At 38.5% G+C, this 18,262-nt stretch overlaps 1 protein-coding gene across 3 annotated transcripts in view; it reads left to right on the forward strand.

Annotated features, from left to right (window-relative positions):
* Window positions 1-18,262, forward strand: part of RPGR (retinitis pigmentosa GTPase regulator) — a 160,308-nt gene that overhangs the window by 24,780 nt on the left and 117,266 nt on the right. For all 3 annotated transcript variants that reach the window (XR_008794859.1, XR_008794860.1, XM_056131226.1), the window contains exons 12-15: window positions 4,940-5,034; window positions 5,532-5,597; window positions 7,220-8,170; window positions 16,354-16,527. Coding sequence is in view for 1 of the 3 variants with exons in the window: in XM_056131226.1 (XP_055987201.1) it covers window positions 4,940-5,034; window positions 5,532-5,597; window positions 7,220-8,170; window positions 16,354-16,527 (1,286 nt within the window). In the remaining 2 variants the exon portion in view is untranslated. The remainder of the gene's footprint in view (window positions 1-4,939; window positions 5,035-5,531; window positions 5,598-7,219; window positions 8,171-16,353; window positions 16,528-18,262) is intronic.

The following is an 18,262-nucleotide window of genomic DNA, read 5'->3' on the forward strand; positions in this document are numbered from 1 at the left end:
TTTTATGTGGTAAAGTGTAATAGCTAAGAGCATGGAGTATGGAGTTAACTGATCCAGTGCCAGATGTCATCTCTGACATTCATTAATTATTATGTGCCTAACCTCAGGAACGCACATGGACATGTGCTTGGAAATGACACCATTTCCTAAACCTCAGTTCTGTTAACTTTGAAATGAGTTTATTTTAATAATACCTGCTTTAGAGAGTGACTGTGACAGGTGAATCAGACCAGGCATATCAAATACTTAACATTGAATCTGGCATCTCTAGAAGCCCCATAATATAATTATTTTTGTTAACTCTATCTTTCCATACATTAAATATAGAATTTATGTTTTAAATTATAAATCCAACTCTTAGCTATTAAAATCTCTTCTAGATAAAATTTGTTTACAGACATTGCATACCTTGGTATCTTGGAGATACACACTTGGTATCTTGGAGATACACCCTGCAGTATGTGTATATATATACATATGTGTATATATACACATATATATGTTGATGTATGCTACTGTAGGGTGTGTACTAGGGTGACGCGCAGGACAAAATCAGAACCAGGAGATAAGATTAAGCAGTACATGGGGCTGAAATGATAATACAGGGGATTGGGTGCTTGCCTTGTATGTAGCCAACTTGGGTTCCATCCCCAGCACCACATGTGATCCCCAACTCATCGGGATGATCCCCGAGTGCAGAGTCAAGAGTAAACCCTGAACACTGCCAAGTGTGGCCCCAAAACTGGTAAAAAGAAACAGTAAGCAGTGGGTTTAGAGTTAAGAAAATAACCTTAGCTTCAGATTAAGAACTCGAGTATGAATCATTTTTACTATCTTTGGAATCAAGATCCTAGTCAAAAGGTTGAAATAAGAGAGGCCAGGAAGATAGCTGAAAGGGGTGAAAGCATGCTTGTTATGCAGGAGTGCGGATTTGATTCCTAGCCCTTCATGGTCCCACTAGCACTGCCAGGAATGACCCCCAAGCACAGAGCAAGGAATAGTTTCTGAGTAACTCTACATCTGACTCAACCCCCAGTCCCCAAAGTTGAGGTAATGGAGGACCAGGAACTCAGGTAAGAATTATGGGCCCTGGTGATATAATAGTAACTAGAAACTTGATAAAGAGCCAGTTGTTTTTTTTAATTTATTTTAATTTTTATTAGTGAGACACCACGAGGTACAGTTGTAGACTTACATATTTTTGTGCTTGGGTTTCAATTATACAATGATTGAGTACCCATCCCTCCGCAGTGTCCGTTCTCCACCACCACTGATCCCAGTATCTCTCCCACCCCCCATCCCCCCATCCCACCCTGTCTCTGTGGCAGGGAACTCCCTGTTGTTCTCTCTCTCTCTCCTTTTGGGTGCTGTGGTTTGCAAAAGAGGCATTGAGTGGCAATCATGTTCGGTCTACAGTCTACTTTCAGCATGCATCTCCCATCCTGGGAGAATCCTCCCAACACCCTTTATTTGGTTAGAGCCAGTTTTCTATAACTAATCTTCAATGTTTGTATGTTTCCTTCATCATCACGGTCACGGTCCTCCCGTTATTCATTGATTTGCTCGAGCGGGCCCAGTAACATCTCCATCGTGAGATTTGTTGTTACTGTGTTTGGCATATTGAGTATGTCACGGGTAGCTTGCCAGGCTCTGCCGTGCTGGCGAGATACTCTCGGTAGCTTGCCGGGCTCTCCGAGAGGGGCCGAGGAATCGAACTCGGGTTGGCCATGTTGGCTGCGTGCAAGGCAAACACCCTACCCGCTGTGCTATTGCTCCAGCCCCTATGTTTCCTTTAGAGACAAAAATTGTTAGTATTGGGACTGGAGAGATAGTACAGAGGGTAGGACACTCGCCTTGCACATAGCTGATTCGGGTTTGATTCCCAGCACCTCATTCCCCAAGGCCTACCATGACTGGTTCCTGAACACAGAGCCAGGAGTAAGCCCTGTTTTTGTGCCTTCCCCCCGTCCAAAACAAGAATCATTGGTGCTTTCCAGGCATGTACTGGAATAATGGCTTTTTTGTGATATGCATGCAAGGAAAAGAGAAGTTTGTGAGTTAGGAGTTGTTTCAAGCTATGCATATGGAAGATATGCATAATACAGAAAGCAATGCATAACTTTGTATGAGATTAAGTAAAAGTAAAAGTCATCCTGTATCTTTGGCTTGCTGTTAAAGCTTTTTATAAATGTTTTAAAAGTTGTATCCAGCATATGTTACCTTGTTTTCTGAATTATTTCCAGATTTCAGTATTTATTATGGAAGGGGCATGGGGAGGGGAGACCTCGTGGAGAGATTGACATTTATGCTAAAATATAAAGTGTAAGAAAAAAGAGTCATGGAGAGAGGACATATGTATTTCAGGAAAATAATATAGCCAAAGGTTTGAAGGTAGTTTATAAGACAAGAAAGGGAAAACAGTGAGGCTAGACAATGAGGGAAATGGCAGAAAAGGATGATTTTGGACAGAGACAGTGAAAATTTACTTGTAGTTTATAAGCTTCAAGAAGCCTATTTGATTTGCATTGGTTAAATGCACTAATATTTACTCAAAGCTGTTTGTTTGTTTGTTTTTTTGGGCCACATTCAGCAATTCTCAGGGCTTACTCCTGGCTCTGCACTCAGGAGTTACTCCTGGTGGTACTCATGGGACAATAGGGATGTCAGGGATCGAATCCAGGTTACCCTGTGCAAGATACTGCCATACCTACTATACTCTCCAGCCCCTCATTTAAAGGTTTTGAAGCAGTTTTAAACATTGAAATAATTTGGAGTAAAAGTTATAGTTTAAGATGATCCCTTTTGCTTCTGTGTTGATTGTAGGTGGGTCAGACTCCAGGTAGGAAGACTTAAGGTACCTTTTGTAAGAAATGATTGTGTGTGGCCTAGGTGTTTGCAATGGAGATAGAAGGGAACAAAATTGAATTATATTTTAGACATAAAACAGCTGATGCAGAAGAGAGTTGTGGACTACAGGTATAAACTTGGAAACTGTCAATGTAGAACTGGCATTTAGAATTTGTGGAAATTGGCCATTGGTGGGAACTTCACTTCCTCCCCACATAAACTTCTCCTCTTTGTTCTTATAATATGGCTTTCCTCTGAGTAAATGGTGACAGACACAGAGATAGACAGAGATAGAAAAGCAGAAACAGGGGCTGGAGAAATAATACAGTGGGTATGGTGTTTGCCTTGTAGTGGCCTACCTGGGTTCAATCCCCAATATCCCATATGGTATATTGAGCCCACTAGCAGTGATCCCTAAGCACAGAGCCAGGAGTAAAGCCCTGAGCACCACCAAATGTGGTCCAGAAACAAAACAAAACAAAAACAAAACAACAAAAATGAAAAATAAACCAGAATGAAGATAGAAACAGAGCTAGAAAAACAGAGTCAGAGAGGCAGAGCCAAAGATGAGAGACAGAGAAAAGACAGTGGTAGGAGATCAAAGACAAAGAGATAGGAAGAGAGAGAGAGAAGTGAAAGAGAGTAACAATGAGACAGGTGAGAGATAGAGTGATAAAGCAGAAATTGAGATAGAGACAAAAACAAACAGGCAGAGTGACAGAGGAAGAGAGCAAGAGACAAAGATAAGAGAGATATAGGTGGACAAGCACTGCACTGTAGCACTGTCCTCCCGTTGTTCATCGATTTGCTTGAGTGAGCACCAGTAATGTCTCCATTGTGAGACTTGTTACTGTTTTGGGCATGTTGAATACACCATGGGGAGCTTGCCAGGCTCTGCCATGTGGGTGGGATACTCTTTTGAGTATCTCTTGTATCCCTTGTATCTCTTGAGAGCTTGCTGGGCTCTCCGAGAGGGATGGAGGAATCAAACCCGGGTTGGCCACATGCAAAGCAAACAGCCCTACCCGTTGTGCTATCTCTCCAGCCCAACTGTATACACAGCCAGGAATAATCTGAGTACTTGCAGGTATAACCTCAAAACCAAATCAATACAAAACAAAAGTATTTTAACTTGAAGGCCTGGTGCAATAGTAGCAGGAGTAAGGCAGCAACCTTTTAAGCTGCAAAATGGGTTCAGTCTTCAGCACCCCATGGCCTGTAAGCACGCACAGGAGTGATCCTTCAGCACAGAGACAGGAATATTGTGGGTGTGCCCCCCAAATAAAACCAAAACCAAAACCAGGACAAAAAATTTTTTAAAAAAAGGAACAGAGACTGAGAGATTCAAAAACAAGAGTGACAGAGAGGAAGAGAACAGAAAGACAGAGAGACAGTGATAGAAGTAGGCAGGTCCACAAAGACACAGATATAGAGTGACACAGAACTATAGAGTAGATGCAGAGACAGAGACAGGGACAAAGAAACAGACATAAACTGTAACAGCATCACAGTTGTGGCTGCTTAATTAATGATGAACCTGGTAAAATGTAGAAGGTAAACTACCCAAGGGTATGTATGCACTTCTGGAGGACATGGTTCTTTGGGGCCCTACTTGGGGATGGACGGTTACTGTGTGCTGTGCCTGGATAGTGCTTATCCCAAGGAATAGTGTTTGCCTTTTATAGGAACAGAACAGCTCTTCATCTTATCAGTGTAAAGTCTGTATCATTGTCCTCCCGTTGTTCATTGATTTGCTCGAGCGGGCCCAGTAACATTGTGAGACTTGTTACTGTGTTTGGCATATCGAATACGTCACGGGGAGCTTGCCAGGCTTTGCCGTGCGGGCGGGATACTCTCAGTAGCTTGCCGGGCTCTCTGAGAGGGGCGGAGGAATCAAACTCGGGTCGGCCAGGTTGGCTGCGTGCAAGGCAAACGCCCTACCTGCTGTGCTATCGCTCCAGCCCAGTGTAAAGTCTAAACTTCCAAAAAGATATTTTTGAAATCTCTCTCTGAATTGTCACTGTGAATGCATTATGTTCAAGTTGCTATTAATTGGAATCCCGATTTCCCTTTTGTCTTTTAAATCTTTCAGATGATGTGCAAGATCAAATGCCTATAGAAAATGAACCAGATGGTTCTGCTGCTGATTCCGAAAGCCTTGGAGAAACTAATGATATCTTAAATATGGTAATGGTTTCCTCATTTTAGCAGCTTGAATTTTAGTTCTTTGTGTGTTTGTGTGTAAATGACCCATATTCTTATATGCATAAGTTGGTTTTTGTTTTATTTTCTGTTTGTTTTGGCCACAATAGTGCTACTCGGGGCTTACTCCTAGCTTTGTACTAAAGGATCACTACTGGCAGTGCTTGGGAGACCATGTAGGGTACTGAGGATTGAACCCAGGTTGACCATGCCCTCACTTTATTTTTAAATCCACTTTATTTGTAAAATAGATTCCATATAATAGAAGTTATTTCGTGGGGCCAGGGAGAGAGTACAGCGGGTTTCTTTTGCTCTTCCCCCTTCCCCCCAAAGAAACAAAAACAAAAAGCTATTTTGATTCTCACATCATATGCAGTGGAGAATTAATCATATTGCTCTCTGAACTATTTTTTTATTAATTCTTTTTATATTTAGAGTATATAGTCTTTATCCCTAGAACATATATTTTTAATTTATTTCAGACACATATGATGAGCTTAAATTCTAATGACCAGGCATACAAGTTATCACCAATTCAGAAACAAAAGGTATGTTATGAACAGTTATTTTCATTATGGTGGGTAAGAACATTTTAAACTAATTTGTTTTCCTGAAAGTTTTCTGGAAAGAGCACAAGAAAGGTAAGAATACAAAAGAACATGTATAGCCTTCATTTGGGTTTATCCATTTGATATGTATTTTCTGTGATACAAGAATGACAGAATTTCATTGCTTCATTTTACTCTTTGGAGTCACTAACATCATAGACATACTTCTTAGCCTAAAGGTAAAATATGATTATTGTAGTCCTTATGGATGGAAAAGGGTACTGTTTAAGAATGAGTCTTAGAATCTGGTTTTATCAGACTTTGGGTGATTTTTTTTGACTGGTTAAATATGATTTCTAATGAGTTTTTGTTTTGGTCTTAGTGATAATCTTTCCTAGCTCTAAACTTTAGTGACTTGATAAAAGAAAATAATTGGTTACTCCCTTTTCAGTGTTTTATACATCAAGGAATTGAGAGCACAAAACCAATATTAAGTATTTTGAATTGAGTCTGAAGCTAGCAAGGGTGATAAATCCATACCTTCAAAGAATAAAAATACACAGCAGAAAGAAAGAATGGCCTGTAGCTTTCATAGCTCTGAAGAGAAAGGCTTTCCCCCAAATTCTTTGCTTTTCCTAACCTTAAGGACCACTGGGGTGGGGAAAGGATGGAGTATTTGGGAATTAGAAAAAGTAATTGGATAAATGTAAATTGAGAGAAATAGCAAGATTAAACATTTAATTTCCATTTTTTATTTTTGTCATCTTATAAAGCTAGAAATTCTGAAATTACAAGTCACTGAAGTGCAAGAGAATCTTGCTAAAGTATAAAAAGGTAGTGCCAATCCTCCTTAGTCTTACTTTTATTTTACTGAGTCATGGTGAATAAGAGCATCCTTTTGAATATGGGAGAGCTCTTCTAAGACAGCTATGGAAACTTAGTAAATGCTGAATGACTTAATGACTGGTTATATTTCCAAGCAAAATCTTTTTTCTCTTTTCTTCATTTACTCTTAGATTCTGGACTTTGTCCCTCTGGCCTGCTTATACTTTGCAAGGGAAATTAAGGCACATAATGTTAAAAATCAGTAATAACAATAGGTCCCTCTCTCCTAAAATTCTTGAAAGAATTGTGACTTTTTAAAGACTAGGACATACCAAAAAATAGGAAGGCACTTCCTTTTAAACTAATATATGTTTTTTTCTTTACATAGTCCTAAATAGATGCCTTACCAGGCGAACTCTTATGAATAAAAATATTTATATATTATTTTATCTATTAATTTTTGATCTATCTTTATAATTCCTTTCATGGAAAATGACCTCATCCTAGGTCGCACAATGATTTTATCACAGTAAAACTTCTTTGTGAGGTTTTACTACTTATAGACCCAAATTTGCCATTTTTTTAATCCATTAGCTTGTAGAACTTGTATGTGCCATACATAGTCTTATATGGTGATATCAGTTATCACCAAGTTCTCTCCAGATAAAACAAAATCTGAGTAAATTTCTATTAAAATTGGACATTTTTCATCCTCCTAGTGAAACATAAGTATTTTTATAGTAGAGAAGTTACTATTGTAAATTAATAGTAGTATGATTACTTCAACAAATTTGCAGAAACAAGAAACAGATGAGACACTGAATCAGCAAGGCGGTAATACTGAAAATGATGATAGTACTGAATATGAAAGTCAAGAGATGACCCCACCTATGAAAGAAGGGAACACATATAAACAACTTTTGGCAACAGGAGTATACAAGATGCCAGTATCTGCATCTGTGGAAGAAATTTCAGATGAGGAAGTAGGTGATGATGACCCAGACCAGTCCAAGGTGCAGTCTGAGACTAATGCAGAGGCTTTGGATAAAAATCCACTTACAGAAGCAATTCAGGATGACTATAATCCATGTGGTAGAGAGGAAGGAGCACAGGAAGGTGAAGAACACAGTGCTAAGTGTTCAGATACCGAAGAAACAGTCTTTGAGCAGGAAAGTGAGCAGATCCAGTTGCTAAGTCCTGTGAAGGAGCAGATAAGACAGAATGAAGAGAGTTTTGAAAGCATTGATGCATTTATTGATGACTTACCAAAGACAGACTTAAGTATCGAGGATGAAGAATCTAAAGACTATTCTTTAGAAGGTCAGTTGAGCAAGCAAGACATTGACAGTGAAGGGGAATCTCTAGAGGAGCCAGAGTGTCTCTTGAAAGGTGAAGTTGAAAGCCAGATGAGCACACTTGATGCCCTTGAGCAGCCCAAGTCAGTAGACTTTAGTAGTGTAGAGGAAAAGGATAATGAAGTGGAAACTAATGAAAACCTGTGGTCTAGCAGAGAATCTCCCGAGCAAGCCCAAGAAGAGCCTGAACCCACACTGTGCACATTCATGGCAAAATATAGTTTTCAGTCTGACCATTTATCAAAGATTCCAGAAGAGAAGGAGGGATCAGAGGATTCTGATGAAAGTGGAATAGATGAGCAAGAGATAGAGACAAATGACGATTTGGAGGACTCTGAAGAAAATGATGAGAAAACAGATAACTTGTCAGATGACCTTACAGAGAAAGCAGAGGTGAGTGAAAGTGAAGGAAAGTCAAGGGGAGAGACAGACACTATGCCTGAGAAAATCTGGAAGGAGGGTAATTCAGGAGTAGAACTGAGGCCAAGTAAGAAGGGAGAAGAAGAGAAAGACAGGGGAGGAGAAGGAGAGAGCTTGGGTAAAAGAGAGAAGGACCTAGAAAGGGAGAAAGAGTCAGAGCATATTGAAAAAACCCAAAACTGTCGAGAGGAAAGAAACAAAGGGATGGAGAAAGAGGAGGAAGGTGGAGAAGAGGGAGAAGTGGAAGAAGACAGAGAAGGGAAAGATGAAGGAGAGGAAGATGAGGAAGGGGAGGAGGAAATAGAAGAGGAAGAGGAAGAAGAGGGAGGAGAGTGGGAGGAAGAAGTAGAAGAGGAAGAGAGAGAGGGAGAGGAGGAAGAGGAGGAAGAAGAGGAAGAGGGAGAAGAGGAAGAGGAAGAAAAGACAGAGGAAGGAGAGGGGGAATATAAAGGAGAGGGGGACAAGGGAGAAGGGAAAGGAGAGGAGGGAGAAGGGAAAGAAGAGGGTGCAGGTGAGAAAGAAAGAGAGTGGGAAGAGGAGGGGAGCGGTGAGGAAGAGGTGGAAGACGAGGAGGTAGAGGTGGAAGGCGAGGAGGAAGAGATAGAAGGCGAGGAAGAGGTGGAAGGTGAGGAGGAAGAGGTGGAAGATGAGGAAGAAGAGGTAGAGAAGGAAGAGGAAGAAGAGAAAGAGGGAGAGGAAGAGGAATTGGAGGAGGAGGAAGAGGGAGAAGAAGGGGAATGGAAGGAGGAGAGGGAAGAGGAGGAGGAAGGGGAGGATAGAGAAGGAGAAGAGGAGGAACTACAGGTGGGAGGGGAGGAACAAGGAGAAAGTGATGGCCAGGAAAAGGCATGGGAGGAGAGGGAAGGGGAGGGAAGGGAAGAGGAAGAAAATGGGAGAGAAGAAGAAGGGGAAGAAGAGGACAATGAGGAAGAGGAAAGAAGATACGAGACAGGTGGTAAGGTGAGTGGAAGGCAGGGAAGACAGGGTGAAGGAAAAGATTTCCCCAAAGTGAGCAAAATCAAAGTCTCTGTAAAGTATGGCAAAGATAAAGCATATACAGAAAAACTTGCTAACACAAGGGGAAAAGGGAAAGACCATGAAGTACAGAGGTTCAAAATGCCAGTTCAGTCAAAACAGGTGTTACAAAGTAGGCCACCAGGTTCCAAAAAATTCTGGAATGATGTTTTACCGCATTATTTAGAACTGAAGTAGCAAACTTTAAATTTGTGATTGACCAAATTTCAGTCAATCAGTTTGGTGAAACTATTGTGTTTGATCAAATTGTTTGGTCACCTTACATGCAATAGACAGTACTTTATATCAGATTGATTTTATGTCATGATTATTTTATGTGCAGTTTAACGACTGATAAAAACAAGATGCTGGCAAATTTGGATCCTCTTAAACTTATACATTGGTATATTCCTTCCCCCCCCCAAATTATAAATCTGTGTCACTGTCACTTTCCTCCTGTATAAATCTATAACTGGAAAAATAACAGGGGCTTAAAGCATATAATCAATATTATATGCTTTAAATTCCTCATTAAAGACTGATTTAGAACATAGGGGCACTACTCTAAGAATTTGTTTGTGTATCAAAATCAGTCCCATTAAAAGTGGCACAGGTCCTTCCTTCAGGGCTGTTAAGCATCTAATCTTTCATATTAATATCTTTGTGTATTTTTCAGATTGTGTTTATAACTTGCCTACCGCATAAAATAAATTTTATCGTAGTGGATGGTATTCTACAGCAAAAAAAATGGGTGCAAGGGAGAGCTGGGTTCAGAGCTTAGATCCTAATAAGTTCTCTTTAATTGCTGTCTTGGCTATTGAGAGTATATCAGAGGTAATAGAGATTATAACTTAGACATATGTTTTATACAAAGTGTTAAGCATTTATGGTCTAGGCAGAAGTGACTCATTAAATCTTAGTTTCCTCACCTGTAAAGAGAATGCATTAGATCATCTCATAACTATAGCTTCTTCTAACTCTTAGGTGCTTTCATTTGAACAGAAGATTTACTCTGTCATGTCGTGCTTTTTATAATAAAATTTTTAAGGAAGAAAAATTGTACTTTAAGGTTAACCAGTTTTTCATAGAATATTGTTCTTTTCTTTTAAAGATAATTTTAATGTCTTTTGTCTTCTGTATTTCTAAACTATGACTTTCTACATACAACTGCACTGTCAAAACTTTCCTTGCCAGTATTTGTTATGTACTCTCTGTATTCATCCTTGGCTGTTCTAGAATTCTCTTTATTCTTGTCAAAATGTTTCAAGTAAATAAAAATTAAATATAAACTAAGTAATTGTGAAAAGAGATACTACTCAAGATACTGAATTTTTTGACAGATTAGATTTTCCATGTTACAATGCAACTAGTTTATTTTACTGTTGCTTATTTACAGCTCTCTTTTCAACTGATTTCCTTCCCTAGTTCTTTCCATACTTGAACATGAGGAATTTCTTAGATTTTCTTTCAAAAAGGAGGATTTGAATGGTAAACTTGTACATATGATTCAGTGGGAAATAATATAAAGACAAAGGCTAGAATATGAAGAAATTCCTAGGAGCAGCTATAAATTTTTAAATGCAAGATCTCTGATAGCTTCCCCTGATATCCAGATATGCTAATTTAGCATTGTGGAGTTTTACCACATTCTGTTAACATTCATTGAGTGTTAGTAGAAGGGAATGCTTGAATTAAAAAAAAAAACTATTAGAGCCAGAGTGTTAGTACAGCAAATAGGGAACTTTCCTTGCATGTAACCTTTCCATTTCAATCCCTGGTACCACATATGGTCCCCTGAGTCCCACCAGGAGTGACACCTGAGAACATAGCCAAAAGTAAGCCCTAAGCACAGCTGCATGTTTCAAAAATGTATAATAATTTTTAATGTTGATGCAAAAGTGTGGTTATTTCAAAAGTGGGCTTAGAAATTATTAAGATAGAAATGGAGTTTATAAAGAAAAACCCCCAGTGAGGTAAGAAGCTCTTAAATAGAAGTTATTATTGCTCACAGTTATCTGAACCCCATAATCAGCCTGTTACCCTAAAATCTTAAAATACACCCATTTTAGTATTTGAATAGGTGTAGATTGATCTTAGTATTTCCTGGGCCCATGAAATTTCTTTGTGCTGTTTTTAGATGTTGTAGTTCATGCAGGTATAGGAATCTGGTCAAGAGAGCAGCGGCTTGGGGACTGGAGCGATAGCATAGCAGGTCGGGCGTTTACTTGCACACAGCCGACCTGGGTTTGATTCCCAGCATCCCATATGGTCCCCTGAGCACCGCCAGGAGTAATTCCTGAGCGCAGAGTCAGAAGTAACCCCTGTGCATCGTCAGGTGTGACCCAGAAAGTAAAACAATAAATCATTGAATTAAGAATAAATAAAATTATTTTTAAAAAGAGCAGTGGCTTAATCACTTTAAAATTTGAATTAATTACTTGGTGAAGTAGTTACTTGGTTAAGTAGATTGAAATAACCAGTTCCCTCTTCACGATACCCATCTACTGAGAGACCAAGCTTTTACTGTAGCTTATCAGTGATCATTTCTTAGAAAAGTATGAGTTGTATATAGAATTTATTAAGTTCATTTCAAATGAATACTCTGGCAGAAAAATAAGGTAAGACACAAAGAAGCATCACAGAAACATCTACTGCTGCTAAACAGCTAGCTGCGTTTTCAAGGTGAGTGCAGTTGAAATGTTTCCTGTCATTTCACTTTAGAAGTACACTTGTCATACATACACATAAATTTTTAAAAATACAGTGGAGGGAAGTGCTGTAATTCTTTAGATTCATTTTCTCTTCATCTTCTCTTATTCTTTCCATTGTGATGATTAAATGTGAGATCATCTCAGCACTTAACACATGACTTTATATGTGATACATATTACCCATTCACCAAATTTACATACCAAGTACTTAAAAAGAACAGAAACTTCCCTCAAATCAGGTAGGTTCCAAAAAGTTGAGCCTGCTTACAGTCAACTGCCTCTGTCCCCCTTATCTCTTAAGGATTTTAGAGTAGTGGTAGATTTTATAAAGGGACACTAACTAAAAGAGTTTCTGTGACTCTGACATAATTATTTGTTTCCTAGTACCCCCATGTTCTTGGCTATGAGTGCCCAAATATAAAAAGAGTGTAGGAAAAATTTATAGGATCTATAAACAAATCTATGGCTTTTATCAATTAAAGTCCTTAATTATAAGAAGAAAATATTTTTGAATACTTTTTTATCACCTCTACACCTTGGTTACTCAGATGATAAGATATATCCTCTGATATCAAAGAATTCTGGCTATTCCTATGGACTACCTGAAAGTTTACCAGTGCCTTCAGGAGAGGCACTTCAGCTTCCATAGAGAAGGCTAGGAAAAGGCTGCCAAGTAGTCATGGTGAAAGGTGAACTGACAAGAAGTAAATCCTAACCAGGTGAGGCCTGGAGAGATTGCACAGCAGGTAAGGTGCTTGTCTTGCAGGAGCCAGCCCTGGTTCTATCCCCTGTACCCTATATGATCCCCCCATGCCCCACCAGGATTGATCCCTGAGCACAGAGCCAGGAGTAAGCACCAAGCACCACTGTGTGTAGCCCCTCCCTGAAAAACTATATATGACACCCAGGTGAAGGGTGAGAGAGCTAAATTTTCCAGGCTGATGGAAGCTGTGGGAATGTCTTGATTTGATTACAGCTTATTTGGTCTTAGATAGAGAAGCAAAGGACTGTTTGTTTCAGAAAGCTATGAAACAGATGATGAGAAATGAGAAACCAGGGCTGTAGCTCAGTGATAGAGCATGTGCTTTGAATGTGTGAGACCCCAGGTTTGAGTCTTGGTACCACACGCCAAAAGAGGAGTAAGATGGTCACATTTGTAACTCCCTTGTAGCATTGGAGGTGGTGGATTGAAAGGGAACTGATGCTGTTAGAGCTCCCGATTAGGCTTCTCAGGAGCTGCCCTTTATTCCACTTCCAGTCGTTTCTGATCCCACCAGTGTGACTATGATGCTCTAGGCCAAATTCTGGTGGAATGCCCTAGTTTTTGATGCTATGTAAGCACATTGTTAAGCAGATAAACCTCTGGGGGAAGGTTTAGTTTTTGAAGTTTCTTCTAAGAAATGTGGACTGCAGAGACAGTACTGGGTTAGGCACTTGCCTTGCATGTGGCCAACCCCAGTTTGTCTGTCCCATGCACCACATTTGGCCCTCTGGGCACAGTCAAGTTCTACAGATAAAAAAGGAAAGAAAGAGGGAGAGAAAGAAAAAAAGGCAAAACATTTCTCTGAATTAGACCAAAAGCTACAGCTCCCTTTACTAAGTCCGGAGAATGAAATAAAGGTCCTCTTAGGGGAGTTAGACCCATTCTTTGACTACACTCTACATTCCTCCCTCTCTATTACTTAACAACTTAAATGGTTCTACTGACAAGAATGTATTTCAACTTTACACTTTCTTTTTACAAAATAACAGTATTCTGCCAGTCTCTCCTAAATTGTTTCAGTTTGAAGGTAAGTGCTTTCTGTGATTTGAAGTAGTTATTTATATAGAGAGAGAGATTAATTTTAAATGTACTTAGTGCAGAGTGTTACAATTGGAATGTGATTTCTAGTGAAAATGTTATTTACCGTTCCAGTAGTTCTTCATTGTTATAGATTTTCTTAGTAAAGTGTTCATTATAGATATGTGTGTTTTGCTTATTTCTAAAATAAGATCAAGCTTCTTGTGCTTACTCCAACAAGAACATGGAGTTTTGCATATTTCTAAAATAAAGTCAAACTCCATGTTCTTATTTCATGTTCTTGTTCTCTAACAAGAACAGGTTCTTCTGTTAGAGAACAAGAACATGGACTGGTACCCTCTGGTTACATTAATATCCTAATTAGTTAGCAAAATTGGTGTTAGTCCATGTTTCTGTGAGCTGAACTTTCCAGGTATCAAAAACCAACAGAATATAACTTGATGACTCACCCCCATGCCCATTACCACCACCCACTCCCACCCACCCTTACACCCTGCCCAAGGAGGGTCTGAAACTGTGTATCAAGCACATTGTTCTTTTTAGTTAACCTTACATTAATGTACATTTTTAAATATGTATGTTTATCACCTCTACATCTTATTTTTTAAAATCATTCTTCCAATTCACTTCCAAAATATTGTTGGGTTTTGATCATTTTACATACTCATAATATGCATTTGGCTAGGCATAATAAATTATCTTAGTTGCTTAGAGAAGAAATCATTCATCTACCAAAAACTTTAGAAATTCTTTATAAGAATTTGGGGCTCTAGAGAGTTAGTAGAGCTCAGAGTCTGAATTAATCCCTGAGCATTGCCAGGTCTGACTCCAAAACAAAACATGGAAAAAAGAAGAAATTCTTGGTAAGTCGGGTTTTAACCTTGTGTTTAACCTTCCCCAATTTAAGCATCCCCACATCTTTTTGATATAAGCACCTAGTATCTTGCTTTCTGCTCTTGTGTCTTTTTTCTCTCACATGTACTGCCTTCAAATTACCTTTGATTAATGTACATCAAACCTTCCCAGAGTAACTTCTGTAATTCTTTTGGAATGTCATGGATTTGCTTATGAATTCCCTGTCCTCAGTGAATATATTGAGCTATACCTTTAGTGCTGCCATTCTGAGGATGTCACTAGTATCTGTCATGCAGGTATAAAATATAAATATATCCTCTCCCCAGTGTGAACTTTCAAGTTTTGTATTGTTGCCAAGAAAAAGTGAGCTATTCATTAGAAGTATTGCTTACAAACTACCCACTGAAGATTCTACTGGACATCAGACTTATTCTTAGCTAGTCAACAGGAAGATGATCAGTAGAAGCTAGTTAGTGTGTTGCAGGGCTGTGTTTATCATTAGGGTTCATATGGTCCTCTGTGGGTCCCCAGAATATTCCATAGGGGTTCACAGGCAAAAATCGCATAAATTTGAGATCAGGGCATGAGATTAGGGGATCAGCCAGTAGGGCAGCAGACCACAGGAAGGAGACAACAGAATGGGGATCATGGTCGGAAAAAGGTTGAGAAACACAGTTGTAGGGAATTAAAGGGGGATATACTTGCCTCATGCAAATACAGCCAGGGTCAACTTTGTAAAAGTATTATTCTAGGGTGTAAATGGAACTGAATACTACTGCCTTAGATTTTCAGGGCTATTAAACTTTAGTAGAGCTCATAAATAAGAAACATAGGGTAAAAATTCAATAAGGAACTTGATCTATTAATAACAAACATTAAGTAGTATTTTATCCCAAAATATGAAATTATAAAAATTAGTATACACTAAGGAGTAAAACACTTATATTCTACCCATTTTATTTAATAAGCATTACATAATTCACTTACAGTATCAAATTGTGGATGGGGTATTATATAATTTGGATTAGTTGACCAGTTACCAGGTAGACCAAGTTCTGCATCTGGCTTTGTCTGTTCTAGACAAATAAGAGCAGACACTTTATTTTATTAATTTAATTTTTATTAGTGAAACACCATGGGGTACAGTTGTAGACTTACAAACTTTCGTGCTTGGGTTTCAGTTATACAATGATCGAGTACCCACCCCTCCACCAGTGCCCATTCTCCACTACCAATGATCCCAGTAACCCGCCCGCCCCCTTAACCCACCCCCCCCAGCCCCGCCTCTGTGGTAGGGCATTCCCTTCTGAAGAGCAGACATTTTAAACTCTGTTTCTTTATATGTTTTCGTAATCATAATTAACTCTCGTGAATATCAGTAAATTGTACTTCTTCAATGATTGTAAATCCCTGTGCTTCGGAAAATAAACAGTTTATATATAGGATTATATTATAGTGCTATAGTAGATAGAAGCTTTTAAACGTCTCAACTTAAAAAGCATTCTTTTTAGAAAGCATATTTATTTTTTCCATTTTAATCTTGCAGTAGATGTTAGTAGAATTTTATAAATCCTAGCCATTAGAAATGTTGAAATGTCATATAATGCATAAAAACCTTGGTAATGTAGTAGCCCGATATTTGACAGGGATTTTATTTCATTGACTTCAGTTTTGAATTAATATGCCATATGTTTCTTTGAGGTGGGGTAAATGATGCAGCAATATCAATTTTATATATATTTTTAAAGGAAAACAACTTTTCTCTGTCACTTTAGTCACAGGATCCAGAAATTTCAGGAATTGATGAACCAGAAGATGTAGATGAGGACATGGATGAAGATTTGGCAGAGGATGAGAAATCTACTGATGATGATGAAAATCTTGCAACTGATGAGAGTAAACTAGAAAAAGAAACAAAAAGTACCAGTGACAGCTCAATTGACAACCAGGTATTAACCACCATTGGAAAAGTATGATATGAATTTAAATCCTAATAATCCTGCCTAAAAATGTGTGTGGGTTGCCAGGTACTTACAGAGGGCAGATTTGAACTTCTATGGGGAGAAGACATATTTCCATTAGTAAGTTTGTTCAAATGTAGTAAGAAAAGCTCTTACAAATGTGCATCACATAGACTTTGTCCCTAGTACTGTTTTCATACTTTTTGGTGTCAGTCTGTTTCCCTCATTGGCTCTTCTAGCACACAGCTGAGGAAATAACCAAGAAGTTCAGAACTGGGTTCTTGAAAAGATGAAATGAAAAGGTGGGTCAAAAACAGGATATTTGCATTCATATATTATTATTAATTATATGGACAAATAGAAGTTGTTACAGCAGTGTTTGAGACTGAGGAGTTCTGTACAGATGCAGTCTGGAAGAAAGTACAGATAGGAGGAATAGCAGAAAGTATCACTGAAGAAGAGAAAGTCATTCTGGAAGCAGATCTAGGGCTGCCAAAAATATGTCTTCCATTTGGCAGTTTTGCCTAAGTTTCATCTTGGTAAGAGACAGTTGGTAGGTTATAAGTCATTCATTTTTTAATATTACTCTAGATTAAAATCAGAATCATGGAATTTAGAAAGCCAAACTGAATGGCACTGTACTAATTCATTTTTATTTTCATTTTTTGTGGTGCCAATGGTAGAACTCAGCACTCACACATGTAAGACGTGTGCTCTGCCATTAAGCTACAAACTTGATCCTTAATGTTCATTTTTGAGGGCCTCCCACAGGAAATACTCAGGTGAAGACATGCCTTTTGGGGTCTAAGAAGGCTCTTGCCTTGCATATGGCTGACCCAGGTTCAGTCCATGTAATGTCCCTCAAGCTCTGCCAGGAGTGATCCCTGAAAACAGAACCAGGGGTAAGCCCTGAACACCATTGGGTGTGGCCCCCAAACTGAAAAAAAAAAAACAAAAAAGCATGCCTTTTTGCTGATGAAGCACTATCACCATTCATCATTCTAAAACTGTAGGTTATCTTTTTAAATTCAAACTCATTTTATTTATGCCCATATCATCTATTTCCCCTTTCCTTTCGGCCACTCAGTTGTACTTACATTCCTATTTAAATATGTACTTTAAAACATGTATTGTTTTGTGAACTTGTATTTTTAATTTGCAAGAAGTAATTGTGTTATAGTTCATTCTTTCCTTGTTTTATTTTTCTAAGACTCCTTCTCACTAAGCAGAAAAAAAATGTAGCTATTATTACTTTTTTCAGAGGAGAGGAAAGAATCTTATGGGAAATATTTATAAATTATTAGAAATGTAAAAAAATCCTTTAGCATGGAAATCATTAAAGTCCAATTTATGAAATGTTGAATTAAACCATATACTAACATTCTTGAGTAGAGTTCTTGAGCCACACAAGTTTTTAGTGATACAATTATAAGTTAGAAGGCATATTAGTAATTTCTCAGCATATAAGGACTCTGATTTTATAAGAGCCTAGCAAAGTGAGGTAATTGCCGCATGTTTTATTTTGTTAGCTAGAGGTCAACTCTGAAACCCTACTTAAAACTGATGCTAAGTTTTCTATTACAAGTATTTTATTATTTTATTTTGGGGACCACCAGAGCATATTCCTGGTTCTGTTCTCAGGGATCAATCCTGGAAGTGCTCAGGGGGCATTTTGGGGTGTCAGAAATTTAACTAGGCTTGGCCACATGTTGGGCAAGCACCC

The sequence above is a fragment of the Sorex fumeus genome, unplaced genomic scaffold, assembly GCF_029834395.1.
Source record: "Sorex fumeus unplaced genomic scaffold, SorFum_2.1 ptg000086l, whole genome shotgun sequence".
Lineage (NCBI taxonomy): Eukaryota > Metazoa > Chordata > Mammalia > Eulipotyphla > Soricidae > Sorex > Sorex fumeus.